Source organism: Hypoxylon fragiforme (assembly GCF_022984875.1).
Source record: "Hypoxylon fragiforme strain CBS 206.31 chromosome Unknown GGS25scaffold_2, whole genome shotgun sequence".
Lineage (NCBI taxonomy): Eukaryota > Fungi > Ascomycota > Sordariomycetes > Xylariales > Hypoxylaceae > Hypoxylon > Hypoxylon fragiforme.
Window position 1 is genome coordinate 3735699 of NW_026054757.1, and position 20089 is coordinate 3755787.

General features: G+C 46.4%; 3 protein-coding genes across 3 annotated transcripts; 2 read left to right on the plus strand and 1 right to left on the minus strand.

The window, feature by feature from the left end:
- Window positions 1-58: 58 nt before the first annotated feature.
- On the minus strand, window positions 59-3362 carry GGS25DRAFT_478190 (uncharacterized protein). Its single transcript, XM_049259912.1, has 3 exons — window positions 3076-3362; window positions 2834-2896; window positions 59-2720 (listed from the first exon to the last, which is right to left on the minus strand). The coding sequence occupies exons 2-3, from the start codon at window positions 2870-2872 to the stop codon at window positions 564-566; spliced, it is 2196 nt and encodes a 731-aa protein (XP_049120590.1). The 5' UTR covers window positions 2873-2896; window positions 3076-3362; the 3' UTR covers window positions 59-563.
- Window positions 3363-5140: 1778 nt separating this feature from the next.
- GGS25DRAFT_478193 (alpha/beta-hydrolase) lies at window positions 5141-7454 on the plus strand. Its single transcript, XM_049259913.1, has 4 exons — window positions 5141-5790; window positions 5938-6360; window positions 6423-6727; window positions 6892-7454. Exons 1-4 carry the CDS (start codon window positions 5676-5678, stop codon window positions 7285-7287), a joined length of 1239 nt encoding a protein of 412 aa, XP_049120591.1. The 5' UTR covers window positions 5141-5675; the 3' UTR covers window positions 7288-7454.
- Window positions 7455-13307: 5853 nt separating this feature from the next.
- GGS25DRAFT_518707 (uncharacterized protein) lies at window positions 13308-14857 on the plus strand (the record flags this gene model as incomplete). The annotated part of the gene is made up of 5 exons (XM_049263579.1): window positions 13308-13439; window positions 13577-13793; window positions 13881-14410; window positions 14463-14718; window positions 14814-14857. The coding sequence occupies 5 exons, from the start codon at window positions 13308-13310 to the stop codon at window positions 14855-14857; spliced, it is 1179 nt and encodes a 392-aa protein (XP_049120592.1).
- Window positions 14858-20089: the final 5232 nt, after the last annotated feature.

Here is a 20089-nt window from a genome sequence, read left to right on the forward strand (position 1 = left end):
AGTCCCTACTACATGTAGGTAAATACATTACGAAGTAGACAGGCAAGAACAGAAGGTGCAATGGTCAAAAATGTTCATTATCGTTATTAACCCTATGGGACCAGACCTATGGACCTTCCCATTTACGCCGGCAAATCAACCGAACACCAGACATGGATATTAATTCAGCAGAGTGTACAATCAAGTGACTGAACTCTTAGTAAAAGCCTTGGGGCCTGCCTGTTTTTGAAGTACCCCGTTTCCCGGAATCCATTATGCAGTAAAACAAACCAATGCGGCTGAGAAAAGCACACCAGCAATCATCATCTTCTCCACCATCTTCTCCACCATCTTCTCCATGAGATTCAACCTCGGGTGTGTAATCTACACCCATCTCAAGCCTCCGAAACAAGACCGGATACCGAATACGCCATTTTTCTTCTGCTAACAATTTAAGTGCAGACTATCTGTCCAATGGTCGCATAAGTAGGAGCCGTCGCCTTGTCCAAAGTGCTGATTGTTGGTACAATCTATCATTATGCTTTCTCTTATGCCACCACGTGCAAGTGTAAGCCATGTGACGATTACTTTCGGACCTTGGGTCGAGCGAGCATGTTTAGTCGACTAAGACTGATACCACCCTTCTTCTTCTGCGGACTTGGGGTACCAGGCGGTCCGCTAGTCTTGACTGGCGATTGTCGGCCTGCTAATCGAGGCGCAACAAGCGCATGTCCTTGAACTGCTGCTGACGGAGCCTTTCGCAACTTCTTTGCGCCACGCTTAGCACCTTCGTCCATCTCTTCATCAGGCGAACTGGCTCTGTGTCTCTTCTTGTTCGACATTCCATGAGGAATGCCAGCCCCAATCACCGGATCTTTGTTCTCCTTGTTGGGAGATACGTCAGACGAATTGGCTCTGTGTCTCTTCTTGTTGGGCATTCCATGAGGAATGCCAGCCGCAATCACCGCATCTTTGTTCACCTTGCTGGGAGATACGTCAGACGGGCTTGGGAAACCTCCAGGCATTTGGGTCGCGGGCACAACAGACTTGCGAACGTGACGAAGACTGGCTTGACCAGCAGCAGCACCAAAACCAGTACCGGAAGTGCCGTCGAATCGGATTGTGTGGTCGCTTCGGAACGTAAATCTACCGGGAATTGTCTCGGGGGGCTGCTCCATGCTGGTCTTATCGGTATCCTCCTTGATGTCACGGCAGTAGGCCGAAAGATCAGGATATGTAACTTCACCCTCTACCTCCGGTTTCTTCGCACCCACAAACTTGGGAACAGCCGGCTTGCTGGAAGAAAGCTGAGACATGGCCTTTGAGCGTGGCAAGCTTGATTTGACAGGCGACGGAGAATTCAATAACATCGTAGCGCGTTTGGCCGTCTGGGTAAAAACCATATGTCGCTCAAGCTTTCGTCCAGGAGTGGTAAGAGGGGCATTATGTAGCTCCTCATCGACACCTGGATGGAGAGAAGTCTTCGATGGGGACGCGGCAAGCGTAGGAATGCCAGACTTGGGCTTGGATCCGCCCATCTGTTTCTTCAAGATCGACTTGACCCTAGCAAATCGACCGGGAGTTTGAACCTGAGTGGGCGCTTTGCTCGCAGCTAGGTTGTTCGTCGTCATGGATCTCTTTAGACTATCAAGGCCTTTCTTGAAGGCTGGTCCGGTAAGGCTAGAAAGATCCGGCTTGCTCGCAGACGTAGGAAGACCGCTAAGATTGGGCTTGCTAGGAGACTTCAGCAAGCCTGTAGTGGGAATCTTAGTAGTAGTAGTGACAGTACGTGTCAGAGATGACTTGGTTGGGGTCATGAGATTGGACAAAGTCTGCGAGCGAGGAATGGTACTGTAAATCGAGTCGTTGCCGCTGCTCTTTGGTCGAGGAATGGAGCTTGCGTCTCGCGAGACGGGACGAAGGGTGGATACGTCTTCCTCAAATCGCTGTCTAGCACGCTTGACGGGTGACTCTGGTTGTTCCGGTTGTTCCTGTTGCTTCTCGGGCGAGCTTGATACTGGGCGCGCAGAAACTTTCTTAGATCGTACCGACTCGGGTTCATCAAGGTTTGCTTTGGACTGGCTGCGTTTGAGTCCTCCCTTCGCCGGGGTGATACGTCCAGGAATTGCACGGTAGGCTGAAGGGTGGTTTTCAATAGAATCCATCTTTTTGAATTCGGCCATATGAACGGCGCTGTACCGACCAGCCTTGCCCTTGGCCTGGCGAATCTTTCGTCCGTCTTTAGCGGCGGCCTCCTCCTCCTCCAACTTCTCTTGCTCGCGTTGGGCAGCAAGTTCAGCCTTGAACTTTTCAGCCTCTTCGCGAATATCCTGCATCATTTTCTTAGCTGTGGAGGTTAGTTCATTGTCGGCATCGCCCTTGAGTTTAGTGTATCGGAAGGTGAAATCCGATGCCGGCACTGCTGGCACTGCTGGAGTCTTGGAAGGGGTAGATTGAATCGCGCCAGGAGTCCGTTGCGTGGGTTTTTTGGTGTAGTCAATATCGGAGAACCCAAGCTTGAGACCGGAAGAGGGCGCAGCAGTGGTGGGATGAACCTTGCTGGGATGCATCTCTGACATAGGTAGCTTGACTGGACTAGCTACAGCGGGTGTAGCAGGTTGAGGAATTGATGGGTAAGAAATGGCGTTGAGGGGATGAGTGGCACGCTTCGAGGGCGTTTCTGCGAGTTCATCGCGCTCGTGCACAGATGCTAATCGAGGTGCGGGCGAAGCAGTAGCTGTCTATTCGGATGAAGAATCGCATGATTAGTATCGCATAGAAAGCGGAGCATGGCGCGCGAGATTATGTGTGGTGTTATGCGAGAATTGAAGCTCAAGACGATGTGTTTGCTTACCTTGGAAGCGCTCGCGATGCGAGCTGAGCGACGCGCCATTGTTGATTAACTACTAGGTAGCGACTTTAGCCTTTAGTAGGGGTTCGATGATGTTTCAAGTGAATTGGATTGACTTGAATAAATTAAACAAGTTTCCTCGAAGCAAATTGGGGGTATGGAGCCAATATGCCAGCGTGTTAAGGTGATGATGATGAAATAGAAAAGGGGAGTTTGTGGGGGAAAAGGAAGACAATTGAACTGACATCAGAAATTCAATGCTTGGAATTTGTTTACTTGACGAAAAGTCAACAAAACTTTGGGGCTAGCGTGGTGCACTGGCCAATCAGATGGCATAGTTACTAGTAGTACAACATTGAATCATGATGCTACAGTGCAAGTTACGGGTATATGCCACAGGTGCATACTACCCTAAAGATGGTGGCAGGTATGCCAGAGAGGAAAGTGCGAAGCATTGTGGTTATGTATTTAAGAACATTTCAGTAGCAAAATCTGATCCTTAGATCTTATCCTTTTAATATACAAGTCCACCCACATTTATCTGGTACCCCTATATCGGAAGAGCTGTGGTAATAGCCTTATTTTTAATTTTTAGTTTTTTTTTAGAGTTTTGCTATTCGTACCACCTCTTTTTGCTATCGGGGCTTATCCGTACACCCAGTACATCCCTTAAAACCTTAAAACCTTAAATCCAGGCCTAATCTAGCGCCCCCAGCGCCCCCAGCTGCCCCCATCAATTCAATCCAAATAACTTTTCAACCACATGTCGCACCATAGTGCAACCGGATTCAATTGAAAGCGCGTCCAATTCCAAATTGATTGACATAGCTCTCAAATTGGGGCGATCCTCGGTCGCAGAGTTATTCAAGAAAGTAGGTGGCAGCCCGGGAGGCATGTGACAGCCCTTAGCGCCCTTAGACCCCTTAGACCCCTTAGACCCAAACCTTATTCAACAGTTTCAACCTTGAATAGCTTTCCAACCACATGTCGCAACAGGATGCAACCGGATTCAATTGAAAGAAAATTCAATTACCGATTGATTGATACCGGCTGCAATTTGAGACGATACATGGTCGAAGAGTTATGTTGGTATTTGTCTCGACAGCAGTCACGTGGAACTCCTTAGCGTCGCCCAGGCGGCTTTAGGGCCCTTAGGCGGCTCTAAGGGCCCTTAGCGTGGCACTAAGAGCTCTTAGTGTGGCTCTAAAGGTAGTCACGTGCCGCCCGGCTTGCCACCTATTTACTTGAATAACTCTGCGACCACGTATCGCCTCAGCTTGAGACCTATATCAATCAATCGGTAATTGAATGCGCTTTCATTTGGATTTGGTTGCATGCTTGTAGCTATATGTTTCAGAGAGTTATTTGGATTCGATTGATGTGGGCAGCTGGGGGCGCTAAATGAGGCCCGGATTTAAAGTTTTAAGGGATGTACTAGGTGTACGGATAAGCCCCGATAGCAAAAAGAGGTGGTACGAATAGCAAAACTCTTTTTTTAATAATTAGAACCTTTATTGTTTTTAAAGTTATTTTGATCCTTTTATTAATTAAAACGTTATTGTTAATTGAAAGCTTTATTCTAAAAATTAACGTTTATTTAAAAAGTCGTTTATTCTAAAAGCCGTTTATTCAAAAATCGCTTAATCAAAAAGTCTATAGTCAATTTATTTAAATTAAAAAGTCTAAAAACCGTTTATTTAATTCAAAAAGCCCACAGTTTACTAGCCATTATAACTCATTTTGTTACCTCCCATATGAGATATACTATACCTTATTTATCCGATTAACCCCTTACTTTAAAAGACCACATTTTTGGCATTTTGTTACTATTCTAATATAGCGTCACCTATCTTTAATACTTATTGAATGGCTGTATGGTTCGAGAACGTTTATATTAGAGTTTGTTGGCGCTGTTGAAACGAAGCCTGGAAATGCCTAGGACAAACACTATTATCCCCTTCCAGTAGATGGTGGCAGGTACGCCAAAAAAGAAAATGCGAAACATTGTGGTTATGTATTTAAAAATATTTTAATAACAAGGTCTAATCCTTAGATCTTATCCTTTTAATATATAGGTCCACCCATATTTATCTCTTAAGTAGGCTAAGGCTATTAACCTAGGTTAGTACACATATGACAGCGGTCAGTGGTCAGGTCCAGACTCTCAAGACTCTGTGCGTTCGGCAACGGCCGGCTGGGTATCTCGTACCCTAATTATATCATATAATTGCATATGCACAGTATGTAGATAATAACCCGGTCTTCATTTGATTTCTCAGCTGCCCATGTCCACGAGACTACCTAAGCTAAGGTATCCTGATTCATCATACTGTTGATATCAATCTATTGCGATGTAGTATCACCAACATGGTCGGATTCAAATTGGATATATACACACATATGTCTATGCATATAAGGTATAAGTAATTGCGTGTTTCTTTACTCCAAGCCAAGCCGTGAATGATTACATACGACGCAGTCGCCCCGGTAAACTGTGCATCATGCATGCAATCAGGCAGCTCAAGGTTGCAATCGAGGCCATCTCGCGCCCTTCCAGACGTCATACTTGCAATAGAGCGCGCCCATCGATGATTGGATGCATGCCTACCTAGGGTGCTCTAGTACATAGGTAACCTTGATAAATCGTCAGTATCGTTGTGTGCCTTGAACCAGAAAGATAAAGTGCTCTTTCATCTTCTCAACGACGTATAAATAAGTAGGCGATGCGCATCGTGTACCTACTTAGGTTAGGTGTTTATAACGTATAAGATTCTTTTTTCTGCATTCCGAGCAAAGCTATTACCGAACCAAGGTAGCTGTCTTTTTTACCCCAACACATCCCAACATGGCTGATATCAAGCCCTATACCATTGCTGTTGATGACCAACGGCTGAAGGACCTAAGAACCCGACTGTCTCTAGCCAGGTTTCCCGATGAGCTTGACGAAGCTGGTTGGCATAGTGAGTAGACTTTTCCCATTGTTGTTACCTTACCCCTAATGAGATATACGTCGATTAGGCTCTATTATGTGGCGGCAACTTTTACCTTTTGAAACTTAATGCTAGCAGTTCGGTGGAATGGAGGTGGCTAACACCAGCTGATTATAGTGGGAGCCCCTCTTGCCGATGTTAAAAGACTGACAGCATACTGGCGAGAGTCGTATGATTGGAGAAAGGCAGAGAAGGAACTGAACGAGGTGCCACACTTCGTCACCGAAATCCAGTGCGATGGGTTCGAGCCTCTGGATATCCATTTCATCCACGTTCGGAGTAACGTCAGAGGTGCCATTCCTCTCCTGTTCATGCACGGCTGGCCCGGCAACTTTTGGGAGGTCTTCAAGATCCTGAAGCCCCTAACTGAAGGCGGTGACGGGGTGAAATACCCGGCATTCGATCTGGTCGCGCCATCATTGCCGAATTTTGGGTTCTCTGGGGGCACCAGGAAGCGAGGCTTCGCAATGGAGCAGTACGCTGAAACCATGAATAAACTCATGTTGAAGTTGGGGTATAAGGAATACGTCACGCAAGGAGGTAAGGTGTTCGTCCCTATAAACCATCAGTATGGAAGACGACCCTATTGACATAACGAGTAGGTGATTGGGGTTGCCATATCAGCAGGACTCTCGCTCATCTGTATCCCAAATATTGCAAAGCAACTCACCTCAATTTCGGTGCTGCTAATCCCCCCGAGTACGCCAAGAACCCCATTCTTGCTCTCCAACATGCTACCACGCCTTACAACTCGCGAGAAAAGCATGGCGTGGATCGTAATCGGTGGTTTGACCAAGAAGGCAGAGGATATAATCTAGAGCAATCTACCAAACCGCAGACTCTTGGCTACGCGCTGGCGGACAGCCCGGTAGCCTGTCTAGCCTGGATTTACGAGAAGCTTCATGATGTAAGTGAAACCTTGAGCTGTTTCCCCCCCTTTCTCTCAACCTGTCTCGGGATCTGGTACTTTCTGGATGGACTCTCGATTGGGAATTATCCTGCGCAAGACATACATGAAGGCCCCCTTAGACATTTTGAATGAAGATGTACTAACATTCACATCCATTGCAGTGGACGGATGCGTACCCCTGGACTGACGACGAAGTCTGTACCTGGGTCAGCATCTACTGGTTCAGTACGGCGGGCCCCGCCGCCAGTGTCAGGATTTACTACGAGACGCATCACAACGTCGATGGCAGGAGGGATAAGGTTGATGTTTCCCGGATGAAGTCTTGGTCCCCGGGCGTGAAGCTAGGATTCAGCCACTTCCCCATGGACATACACGTTCAACCCAGTACCTGGGTGCGTACATTGGGCAACGTCGTATATGAGAAGGAGCATGATAGTGGCGGGCACTTCGCCTCCTGGGAACGACCCGACGACATTGTCACTGACGTTAGGGAAATGTTTGGGAAAGGGGGCGGTGCCTTTGGTGTCGTGAAGGGTGCTACAGGTTACACTTCGTAATTACTAGGTCAGGTATATATCGCGATGAAGAAAGATACAACCTGAAACCAACACCGCTTACTAGCTGGGATTTCGCTTATGGCTTTTAGACACAGGCGAATCTATTGGAGATTATCTGAAATAAGATTAATAATTAATAATGCCTGAGTGGTTGGTGAGTAAAGCTGTCGTTGTAGATGTAGATAAGGGGAATGACCATGTCAGTTGGTCGGTTGGTAGTAGGTGCTACTATTAAGATCGGACATCGGCGTTGCGTTCCTAATGGATGAGACCGTGTTGTAAAGTGAGGCTGTCTCCGGGGCTTTTGTCAGTGGCGTATTGATATTTACTTAGTCTCGCGTGTGGCATACTATAGCAACCCTCGTCGGAAATGAATCGATAGTTTTTTTCACTTCATCAATAGATACATACTTATGAGAAGGTATAGTACATGTACAGATCTCGAGATCGCTGGTTAGATGGGAAGCTAGCAGGATAACAAGTTAGCTAAAAAAAAAAATCCATTGGGAGGATCTTATATAATTGGATATTCCTAACCTAGGCGCAAGGGTCAGCTTTGTCCAGCTCTCTGGGCGTGGGGGGATTTCTACTTTGTTAGTAGCGCCAGCTGATGATCTGATAACGTCGATCACCTGGGACAGGGTCGCCGGAGGTTATGTATGTGCCTACCTACTAATTATGGTACTGTACATTAGGTAGCTCGTTGTTTCTAAACTTTCTTGAGGTCCAGGAGAATTACATGTATACATTATATCTGACCACACCAGTTAATTATAGGTTTGGCCTAGGTTAGAGGATTACATAGCTTCATCTTCCCGAATAATCATCAATCACTCACTACGCCGTATAGTATAATGGTTAATACATGCGCGAAATACTGCCGAAGAATTCGAGCATCTCCGAAATAGCGAGATGCGTCAGCACCGGTCCTTTTCCACATCTAGTGAGGCTGTCTTTTTTAGGCGGTTGAAGCAACTGATACAAGAAAACGCCACGATCTTATGGCACGACGTCACCGGCGAGAGCAAGATACTTGCTCTATGTCGCTGCTGGATACTAGATCTGCATTACCTTAGCAGATGTCTCAGCTCGCAAGACATCATAGGGCTGGGGTAGAACAGCGAAATCGGGGGATTTCAACAACCAGTAGCGCGGGTTCCAACCCTACACTTGCATACCTACATGATCAACCTAGTATATATATATATGCATCCTTATGTAGTAGTAGGTAGTAGTTTGTTCATCAATTCCCTTCAGGCTTCCCCCCCTTCCAGTGTGTGACGTTTCAATGGGTCAAAGGTGAAGAACTCCGGCCAACTTGGCATGGTGACGCTAGAAGGTTTCTAGAAGGTGTCAATCGACGCCTCGAAATTTGGATTGTTGGCTGACCCGTTCCTGTGGATGCTGCCAAATGGAAAATAGGATAATAGTTGGGGTTACACGTGGTGGTAAAAAAGGGTTAGAAAGGAATATTCCAACTCTGGCGACCGACGAGTGGGTGATGATATGCACGTATGTACATGTAGGTACTGTACGTATGTGATGGAGCTAGGTTAGTTTTTTTAGGGGTTTTTTTTTTTAATTAGAGGGGCTAGCTAAAATATAAAAAGATGTTCTAAATCAACTGGTAAAATGAGGAAATAAAGATAAAAATGAAGTTGATGACGCAAATAACTACTGGACATGTTGAGTATGTACAGTAATTGAGTGTGTATTATGTAGAACAGTAGCGTATTATGAACGTATCATGAACGGAGAAGTAAAATATTAACTTAACGTTACTTCAGTTGAACAACCTTGGAAGTTAAAACGTTGGTGGTTCAAGTAACTATTATGTACCCAAGTACTCAGGTTTAGTGGTGGTAACGGTGGTACGTGCGCAGGTTCGTCTGAAAAAAATTCCTATTGCGGAACTGTCCGGCCTGGAAGACGACATGATTGGTCCGCAGCTCGCCTGAACATTCCCGACCACCACTGGCACCAGCCATTAATGATTTGTGGTCCACTCTTTCTTCCATCTAGCTTCTAGAATCCTTGCCTCCTCGGAGATGCCACGCTCAACTTATCGATCATCATCTCTCCACATTTTCACTTTTTCACTTTTTTCAAGGGAGCAAAATGTAAATGATCTGCTTTAGTGTGAATAGTATGGCTGTATGGCTGTATAGCTGTATAGCTGTATGATAGTTATGGTTCTTATCCCAAAAGGTCTGCCGGCCTATATGCAGTACTACATACAATCCTAACCTACAGCTGTGTACTTGCACAAACAAACACATCAGTAGTATATGACATACACACCTGACCTACCACGCAGGCACTATTATGTCTAGCTCTTCTATATTATAGTAAGTAGAAGCAATAAAGTGTATAGCAAAGCACTAACCTAGTTATCTCCCTCGGCATGGGTTTTAAGGGGAAGCCTATTCGTTCTGATACTCAGGTGATCAAGAAAAAATAAATCCGGAGGCAAGGCCGTTCTCGGCCTCTAGAATAGAATCTTGGCATCCTCCACCGGAGTCACCGACATTTCAACTTCACTCTCTACTATGTATATTCATACATACATACATACATACATACATACATACATACATACAATACCTATCACTTGCTACACTACTATATGTATGTAGGTATAACGAAATCACTAATAGGCACCAACCTACGACGGACTAGCCAGCCGTAGACCTTTCTGGTCTAATAGGCTAACCGTACCGGAAATATAATCTAGCAATGCCTATTGGAAGCCGTTCGTCACCTGAATGACCTTCTGACAACGCCTCTCAGCCGTCAGCTCATTCTTCTCTTGACAGCCACTGCATACAGCTCTCTCCCCGGATTTTCGGCTGCCTACCTCATGCAAGTGGTCAGGGGAAGAGTAGTTAGTCACTACGACACCAACGGGGCTGTATCTGGGGTTGGTATTAAGTAACGCTCGGTGACCGTTTCTAGACGCGTCAAAATGTTCAGACGAAAACCGTACTTATACGTGTATACATACATATAGGTACCCAGGTGGATTATAGCTGGGTGGGCTTAGTTAACAAGATTCCATCGGCACAGAGCTTGGGCCTATGTACGCATCGTACAGTAGCTTCATACCTGAACCGCTGGACCGGTCAATTGTCTTGCATCCCACTAAATGGAAATCTCCATACAATCTGTTAAGACCTTTAGTGTCTTGGACTCCGCATGACATATTGCCACCTGTAGAGTTGACGTATCCTGTCTGTTATGTTCTATTCTTACCGTCAGCTGAGATTGATTCATACGTACACCGCGTCAACGAAATTTGGATACCAGTTACCAGATACCAGATATTGGATATATGGTTATAGAATTCGTATTCGAGGTAGTTAATAGGTAAGTTTAGAAATCGCCATAGCCAACCTTGGAATATCCGACAAGCCCTGTTCACACTAGTTCCACATACCGGACCACCAAATAAAGTCGCCTTACGGGAACAGGGGCGGGATCTTTTCAGATCCTACGAGATGAAACATGTAGGGACTGATTAAGCCGAGCAAATATCCATAGACGTAGAAACAAGACATGGAATAAGTCATGCACATACGTAGGGGCGGGGCTACCTAATCAAGTAACTGCGCTCAGATATTTAACTTGCGGTCCGGGTTGACACTCGGGAGGGACCCGTTTCCAAGATTGAGTTCAAGATATGTCGTTGGCAACTTCAATGTCGGTAACTATGCATAGGACCATAGGACTACAGGTAGTTAACTGTGTAGATATGTAATGGCCCTAGGTAAGGAGGTAGGTACCCAAGTATCTAAACTAGATGGGTATACAATACATGGATCTATGGATATTGAGGAGAACTGTTGAACATCATCTACGTAGTTATACATACATACGTTCGTACCGTCCGGTGTAAGCTGCCCGGCTGCTTAGCATCAAGTACCCTGCGCTTAAAAAAGACTGGCATACAGATCACATAGCACACACCCCACTCCGCTAACTTCAAAGTGTTCACGCTTACCTGTTCAGCAGTTAGAGCCTACAAGGTATATTGCCTTGCCAGGTTTGCCCTACCCTAAGGTACATGGGACCTACATGGGAGATCGCCTAGGAACTACTAGGAACCTGGGAAGTTGGAAGCATCAAGGTTGTAGGTTGTGCGGAACCTACATGGACTTACATATGGCTCCTCAAGAATCAAAAGCTAGCCATCATCCGCTGCAGCTCCAACTTTCCCACTGCAGCAGTACTCCACTTGAGATCATCTTTCCTAGTTTGCATTTTGATATTCTGATACTTTGATATTTTGACATTTTGACATTTCGATATTTTGAATAACCCAACAGCGCTCTGACGAAGAAGAGTGAAACCTCTTGAAGCTGCTGTATTTACTATTGTTGTGTTATTAGTATATACCCATTTTATAGCTTAGTCGCAGTGATCAACCAAAAGAGCCTCAGTCCGAACGGCCCCGTTTCCATTTGAGCGTGAGAGACTACGCCCGTTTTCACTCCACAGTCTAATACCATACCGTATCCTCTTAACGCTCGCACCTTGACCCGCAGCACGTACGGTACTAAAGGTTAGGTAGGTACCTACCTAACTACTGCATAAAACCGGAGGGGCGTTAGGTGGTATTGGATTTTTTTCTATTATACTGGACTGGGAGTGCTATACTCGAAGGACTTGAAGGACAACACAAACATTTCCGCTTCCATAATTCGCTTAGAGCACAACCCCCCCGGAGGCGACCCGAACGTTCCAATCCAATACCTATTGTCACTTACATCGAAAGGTCCTGTCGTGTTCTGAACAAGGGGGACTACGTGGGTAGTACAATTGAGTTTAACAGCATCGACACATAACGCACCACGACTAAATAGGGAGCAATAGACCCAAGTGGAAGTTTGATGACAATTGAGCCAAGAGACGGCAATAAAATCGACCAACAGTCACCGGAAGACTAGCCACTTGCTAGTAAGACTGGATACCGCACCGCCAATTCCCATACGGAGAAGAAGGAGAAGGAGAAGGAGAAGGCGAGAAGAAGAGAAAAAAGAGGAAAAGAGAAAAAAAAAAGATCTACCCACCTCCCGTGAAAATTGATATCCTCTTTTGCCATCAACCTTACCAGTCCTACCTACCAGCCAGCCAGCCTACCTACTTACCTACTTACCTCCATCCATCCATCCATATATCCATACAATCATCTCCATAATATCTACCACCTAACCTTCCAGGGCTATACATACATACATACCATACCTAGATCTACCTACTAACCTACCTGTCTACCTACCTACCTACATACTGTCATACATCCATTACATATAACCTACCTGCCTATACCTAGTACAGTACAGTTACAGTACCTACCTTAGTAGTTAGCTGAACTTCGAAGCCAACCAAGCAAATAAGCCCAAGTTAACTTACCTATTCCTACCTATTACCTGCCTAGCACCTAAGTTAACATTGGCCATTAATACTTTCGATTTCAATTACATAAAACCAAACAACATTTTCCCCTTCCATCTACTTTACCACAACTTGTCACCAACCCTATACCCCTCACTATTTCCGTGTATCTTCATTGTTACTCTACTTAACAGCTTAACAGCTTCCCCTAGAGCCGCCTAGATCACCCTTATCTGTTGAATCTTGACAGACATCGCTGTCCCCATCTGTCGGATCCCGTTTCCCCAGATTATGTACTGATTAGCGCTGCATGCGCGCGCTTCACTGCCGAACGGTTTCTTGTTAACCTTTTTTTATTTTCATTCTTCCTATTTCAAGGCGTTTCGGCAATATCTTTAAGAGCCACACGTACTAAATAATATTTCCCTACCTACCCAGGGTACTTAAGCCACACACGCGCGCGTACACATACATACACACGCACTTATACCGGACAAGCCTATTAGGAACCGGTAGCAGCTGTCCCTTCACAACGCATCTTCTTCTTTCACCCCAACCTCACTTGAGAGGCGTTTGCCGCCGCGCGGTAATCGTCTCCTCTTCTTGATATTGTCATGTCAGACAAGATGTCTATCGACAAGAAAGAACACTCCAGAGACGACTCGGATGAGTCCATTGGCTCAAGCCCTGAGAATGATCCCGGCCCGTCAATACCGTCAGAGAACCAGCCAGCAAAACGGAAAGGAGGGCGCAAGCCTGTAAGTTTACTCATACATGATATCCCGTCCAAGCTCGCAGTCTACCTTGCCCAGTGCCAGTGATTTGCGCCGCGTCCGGGGTCGTTGTTGTTCTGAGGACTACAGTTTGGGTCTGTAAGCTAACAGTGAGCAAAAAGATCTACGCCACTTCAGAGGAGCGGAAGCAGAGAAATCGCCAGGCGCAAGCCGCTTTTAGAGAGCGTCGAACAGAATATATCAAGCAGCTCGAGGAGACCATAAAGGCTCACGAGTCAAATTTGGCAAGTTTGCAAGCTGCCCATCGCAGCGCTGCGGACGAATGTTTGATGCTTCGGTACAAAAACTCCCTTCTTGAACGCATCCTTCTTGAAAAAGGTAGGCTCCACCCCTATTTTAGTTTGAATCGCAAAAAAAGGTCGCATGGCATGTGCTAACTTGGGAATAATTGTTAAACCTATCTAGGTATTGATGTCCAAGCTGAGCTTCATGCCAAAACAGGCAGTCCGAATCTTGGTCCAACTCATATGCCCCAGAATATGGTGCAGCCGCCGCCAATGCCGCGGGCGATCCTTAACAGACATCACCACGCACGCAGGTCTGCTTCCAGCATCGCTCCTAAGCTCGAACCTGGTGTTTCCAACCTTGCCCAGTCTGCGGGTGTGCAGGCTTTAGCCTCGCCCAAGACCAGGCCGACGCCTCCTTCTCATGCCGCTTCTCCTACTAACCCTACGCCCCCTTTTGGCACTCAGGCAACGTCTTCCCCTGCGCCCTCGGAGCATACGAACATGCGTTCGACGATTCCTCCGCCTATGAAGTCGCAATTGGCGCCAATGCCAGGGATGGCAGCAGCAGCGCGCCAACAAATGATGCAGCAGCAACAGCAACAGCAACAGCAGCAGCAGCACGCCGCTGGTCCTCGGCCGCCAACCTTCTACCCGACGCCATCCTTCCAAAATCATTTCCAACAACTCGGCAAGCTGACCCGCCCCCTTGTGTTTTAATAGAACTTTGTCGTCCTATGTCTAACCCGTGAGTACAGAACAGGAGTACGACGCACCGACCGACATGCTGGACGAGCCCGAGCCAGACACCCCGGGTCCGGGTCCCTATCCTTCGACGTTCCAGCAGGTTGCCCAGCAGCACGGCATGTCCGTCCAGCCCGCGACCTCGGGGCCGACTGGGCAGCCGTCGATGGCCTCGGGGGGCCAGGGCAACCACCAGGCGCACAGTCAGGGACAGGGCTACCCTAGCATGACGCAGCTACTCGACCCGGCGCTCGACTGGGACCCGTTCGGCCTCAGTGCGTCTATGGCCTTCCCGACGCAGTTTTCCTTTGACACGAGCAACATGAGGTAGTATTAGTAGCAGTAGCAGTACATACGCACGCACGATCAGCGCTTAGCCCGAAGCGACAAACGTATCAGCGAGACGATATTTAAGAGAGCCAAGTTTTGATTGGAAAAAAAAGGGGGGGAGGGGGGGGGGATTGAAAAAAACAAAAAGAACGTAGGCCCATAATTTTACGACATTATATCCAAACGAGCCAATGGAACATATTCAGCGAGGCGGTTTCAATGGCGGCGGAGTTTAGCAGAAGCAGAGGGAAATATGGCGCCATATATTCTTTCCGGAAGATATTTTTATCATTTACAACTTGAAGAAGAATTCGACGGGAAGAACGACTACGAACGATATACCTTACCTACTCATGGCATTGCTAAAAAAAAATGCCATGAAGAAGGAGAAGGAGATGAAGAAGAAGAAAACAACAACAACACCAATGAATTATTGCGACAACTACAGCATCACGGCGGGCAAACAAGGGGGGGAGGGAAAATGAGAGAAAGTTTCGATTCGGTACAATGGTTATTATCTTAACGAAGAGTACGCACGGAAACCCTTATATATCCAACGACGACAGGAGTTGAAAGGAGTTCAAAAGTCATGATGTTTTGGGTCTACGGATTAAAGAAAAAAAAGTTTTTTACAGTCAAAGGCCTGGAGAAGAAGAAGAAGAAAAAAAAAGCCTTACCTATTTGCGACAACGAAGTGAATTCCTCGGTTCGGAATATTACTTGGTATATATACATTGTATACATACCTGCCTATATACCATTATTTTGTTTGAGGGGAGGAGAAAGATTGCCACATAGGGCTTCTGCCTTTCACTTGTAAAGCCGTGTAGCCATAGGCGTTATATTTGTTCATTATCACACAAACCCCTATCGAACCTGTATATACCCACCCAGAGGCAAATTTGGGGGAACGGCACGGCACACAGAAGAGTAGAAAGATGAAAAGCCATGGATTAATTGTCTATAGTTTTATCACGTATGCATTCTAGTTTTTAGAAAGATAATTACTTACATGTATGCATGTATGTATGTATGTATGTATGTAATGTACTACTAACTACTTACCTCCTCTACTTACCTAGTATTTACCAGCCTACAACATACCTCAGGACCAAGAATCTCAACTTGGACGTGACCATTGACAAATGACACTGGATGGACGAAACAGAGCCATGGATTCAACCACGCATCCATTACGCGCCATGTTCTCAGTTTCACAGCAGGTCTTGGTATAGCATTCATTACCCGACCTCCTCCTCCTCCTCTTCCTCCCCCCCTCTCTCTCCCCCCTTGCCCCCTCCCTCATTTTCTTTGTCCTCGGTCTGGTTTTTTTTAAAAAAAAATCGATGGACTCGAGAAAGCGAGATGAAGGGATTAATTTTGGCGAAGGTACATTAGCGTATAGCTGCAGTCTGATTTTGAATTTGTTCTTGTTCCTTCGAAATATTTGATGCAGAAGGCCAATCCCGGCAAAGCCCGAGGGGTAAAGTATCCGTGATCGGAGATATATTTTTTTCTTCCCTAAATTTTTTTTCCTTCCTTTCGTCGGAGGCAACAATTCCAAACCGAAGAATTATAACGGCAAGGGAAGGAAAGGAAGAAAAAAAAAAAAAAAGAAACCGTTCGAAAAAAAAACGGTCACATCCAAACAAATTCTCCTCTTTTACGGTCGTAATGTACCTGCCTAGTAGCAAGTTTGGGAAAAACTGTTGTGAGAACCACCTGAGGGGAAGGAGGGGTTTGCCTGGTATGATCGCTCCACATGGGATTGCCAAGGCAGGAAGTTGTACCCGGTTCGTGCACAGCTTGTGAAGTCTTTACCCAGGCAAGTTAGGTCCCCTAAGCTAGGCTGGTAAGGGTTAACTTGGGGGGGATGTAATTAGAAGGGTCAAAGCTGTGGGCTCCGCTATTCGTGCCGCTTGTACCGACCGGTTATCGGTCACATAGGAAAGATGTAGGTTCAAAGATGTTGGTACAAAGATGTTGGTACCCAGGTAGTGTACGTAGCCTTCCAAGGTTCGGAGCTAGATCAGATTAGATCGTACCACTAAGCCTGTAGCGAACCTGTACATAACCTGTAGTGTGTACCTACATGGCCTGTAGCAGGCTAGCCAGCTTGCTGTAGCCTGTACGTAGTACTAGATACTACATGTACCTAGGTAGGTAGTGTAGACCAGTATAGTACTAACATAGTACGGGTGCTAAGGATGCCCCTTGCTCGACACGCTTCTATGTTCCCGAAGCTCCATCCAATTTTCAAATCTCCTTCCTTAGCTTCCCCCCCAAAGCGGTCTGGTGGGTCTTCATTCGTTGTCGTGGGGGTTCATAGTAGGTTCAACTTGGCTTGGTTCCTTCGTGTCTTTACGCCGTAGTTCACTTCACTTCAGTTAGAGAGGGCCATTCCCAAATCCAACCTTTGGATGGATCTCCAGACTCCCACTCGATCGTATACATAGTTTGCATACTTTGTATGGTCTACTGTCTTGTATTGAAATGTATTGCCTCCTCAACGGTATTAAAGCCCGAGCCTCTGGAAGGAGCTTGCTTTGGTGGATTCACATGGAAGAGCTGGCTAGGAGAAAGAAAGCTGTTCAGTGGAGTTTGCTGATTCGGTGAATGGCGGTGGGTGGCTGGTCGGTGTTGGAACTTGGTGATGAGTTGTGCCGCGTATGAGATTGCGGAGTCATCGTCGTCGCAAGTGGAGTTGACCATCACGGGTTTATCCCACCTAACCCATCCTACCGCTAAAGAGGTCCAGCATCATCGTCAGCACCCAGCCAAGCTTTATTTGCTTTTGAGCGCTCCGCATCAATTCCCGCACAACAAAGTTCCAGCTAGCCCAGGTAACTGTACTCCGGACGTTAAGATCCTCGGTCAAGCTCCCGCATGAAAGGGAATAAATCGCCAAGTGGTGCCAGAGAGGACCCTGCAAGGAGACACATGTCGCGTGACTCAAGGGGAGGGGGGAGCCACCTTCCCCTGAAAATTGATCTAACACGCGACACAACGGCCCAAGTCCACGTACGAGCGGGAATGCATCCTTTTTTGGACCTGGCAGGAAAGTACCTGCGTGTTGGGAAGGCAATGTCCATAAACTACCGGATCGTCGAGTCGAAGGTGATCAGGTACACGATAGCCGTTCCGCTTGGCAGCCCCTCAAGTACCATCGAAGGATAGGTAGGTATTGATGCGTTCGAAATCAAGGGGGCCACGATCATCCCAAATCGACGGCCTCCAAACTCTGGAGCCTCTTCATCCTGTATGATGCGCTGCTGCATATTTCTGTCTTCCCGTCACCTGATTGCCTTGCTCTTTTTTCCCAACTCTTTTCATCCTTAATTGACTCTGATATCCTTCCATTCCCACGATGCAAGCGTTAGGGTCATCTTGGACCGAACCTAACTGTTTCATGACATCTTTTTCCTCCCAAGACTCACTCATGTCTTGAGGTTTGCTTAAGAGGAATGCCAATACCGGTTTAAGTTTCCAAGTCCAGTCCAAGGGCCATGTTCATGACAAATACCTCACTCGAGGCAAAAGACTATCTATGTCTTGTTAGCAGTGTGAGAGCACTGCATCTCGATAACGAAGCACAGACAGAAAAGATAAGGATAGCCAATAGTGACCATCAAAGGACACTTGTCCTAAACATATTTGTGAGAAAAGGAAAAGAAGAGAGAGAAGAGGTAGGAGTTTATTGAACTATTCATCATGTCTTTCTTAAATACTACTTAGATCAAGAAGAGAAAGAAAGTTAGGTAGGTCATGAACACGAGCAGCAACCCGGATATTTACAGCGTCTGCTTCTCAACCTAAGCACCGACAGCAAAGTTACAAAGACGTTCATCAGACGAATAAAAGAGAAGATATCCTGGATATTCTTGGGAACCTGTCGCAGAGTATTTATTTGGATGGGTGGTAACCTGTGGCTGGCTTATCTCTGGTGTCTGTGTATTGTTTGGTATGATAGGCGAACCAGAGATAAGGATGCCATTATTAACAAAAATCCGAATCCCTCCCGCGATACCCCACGATCTAATGGGTTGCGAGGTATCTTTTGTCTATTTTCAGGCCCAACGACGCCTTTGCCGGCGCCCCGTCTTGCAGATGCGTCAATCCGCTGATGAATGTTATGAACTAGATGAAAAGTAGTTACATAAAGGTTAAGTAAGATATAGCTCTTAGGTCCCTGTCTGAAGATCTATCCCTACGTACAGACCCTACAAGACCCTACGAGACCCTACAAACCCTTACAAACCCCGTCTATCTGAACCTATCAGAGTCAGACCCTTGACACCTATCTCTAATGATAACAGCTCGGTTGTGGGACCTCGCAGGCCTCTCGCAGGTCTTGCCGACAATTTTCACGGAAACTATAAGGTAATATGCCAACTACACCGAAATCACGACATATCGACGCGCTGTCACCTGCTTTCCCTTTACACCTGCGGTGAAGCAAGCAATTATAACTTGCAAGCACCGGCGGACGTACATAGGATGGATTATAATAAGCCGAATGCGGCTCTCTTCTCGCCCTTTTTCTGCAGCGGGAATCCTCTTTTCTATATACATGCATACATCTCCGCGGAATTCTTTCCCTATATCAAAACGATGGGATCTGGCCTATTAACGCCTCTTGAGCTTCGTATCCCTTCACAATCAGGAATTGTGTCCAGATGTCACATTTTTTTTTTTTCGTCGCCTACTTCGGCGTCGATGCCGTGGTCTAAAAGGGCCTTTGCTGATCTTCGAGTTTTTCGGTGCTTATGAGTTATTAAGGCATTATTAGGTAGGTAGAGCGCAACTTGATCCTTTTTTCTTTCTTCACCACCACGCAGCTTCACTGGACTTCCTAAGCGTTTAGTTTGTTTTCGAAATCTAGAACCTACATAGGCCGATATAGCAGCGCGCTTTCGTTTAGAAATGGCAACTGCCACCCGAAGAATAGGATGGATCTAAATATCTCAACCCTTCTCTCTCGTCACCTATGCATGACTGGGTGCCTGCCTATATATCAGGTCTATCTTGGGTACTTTGGGCCAGCAGCAAGGAAGATCGACATCCTATGTTAGTGAAATTTCCCATACGGAAAGCAAACATGAGAAGCGAATTTTAAGTCTTAAGCGTCCCGTTGGTCGGTGTTGACATCGAATCTGGTCGATTCAGCTTTTTCATGATGACTTGGCCGCAGACATACATTAGGTGAGGTAGGCATACGAGATGATTTGGACATGTCATGTTCACGTTCGTTCTTACCTATTCATGCCTGCCTGTTTTCAACTCAAGTCCCCCTATGTAGTCAGGTCAAGAAGTCGT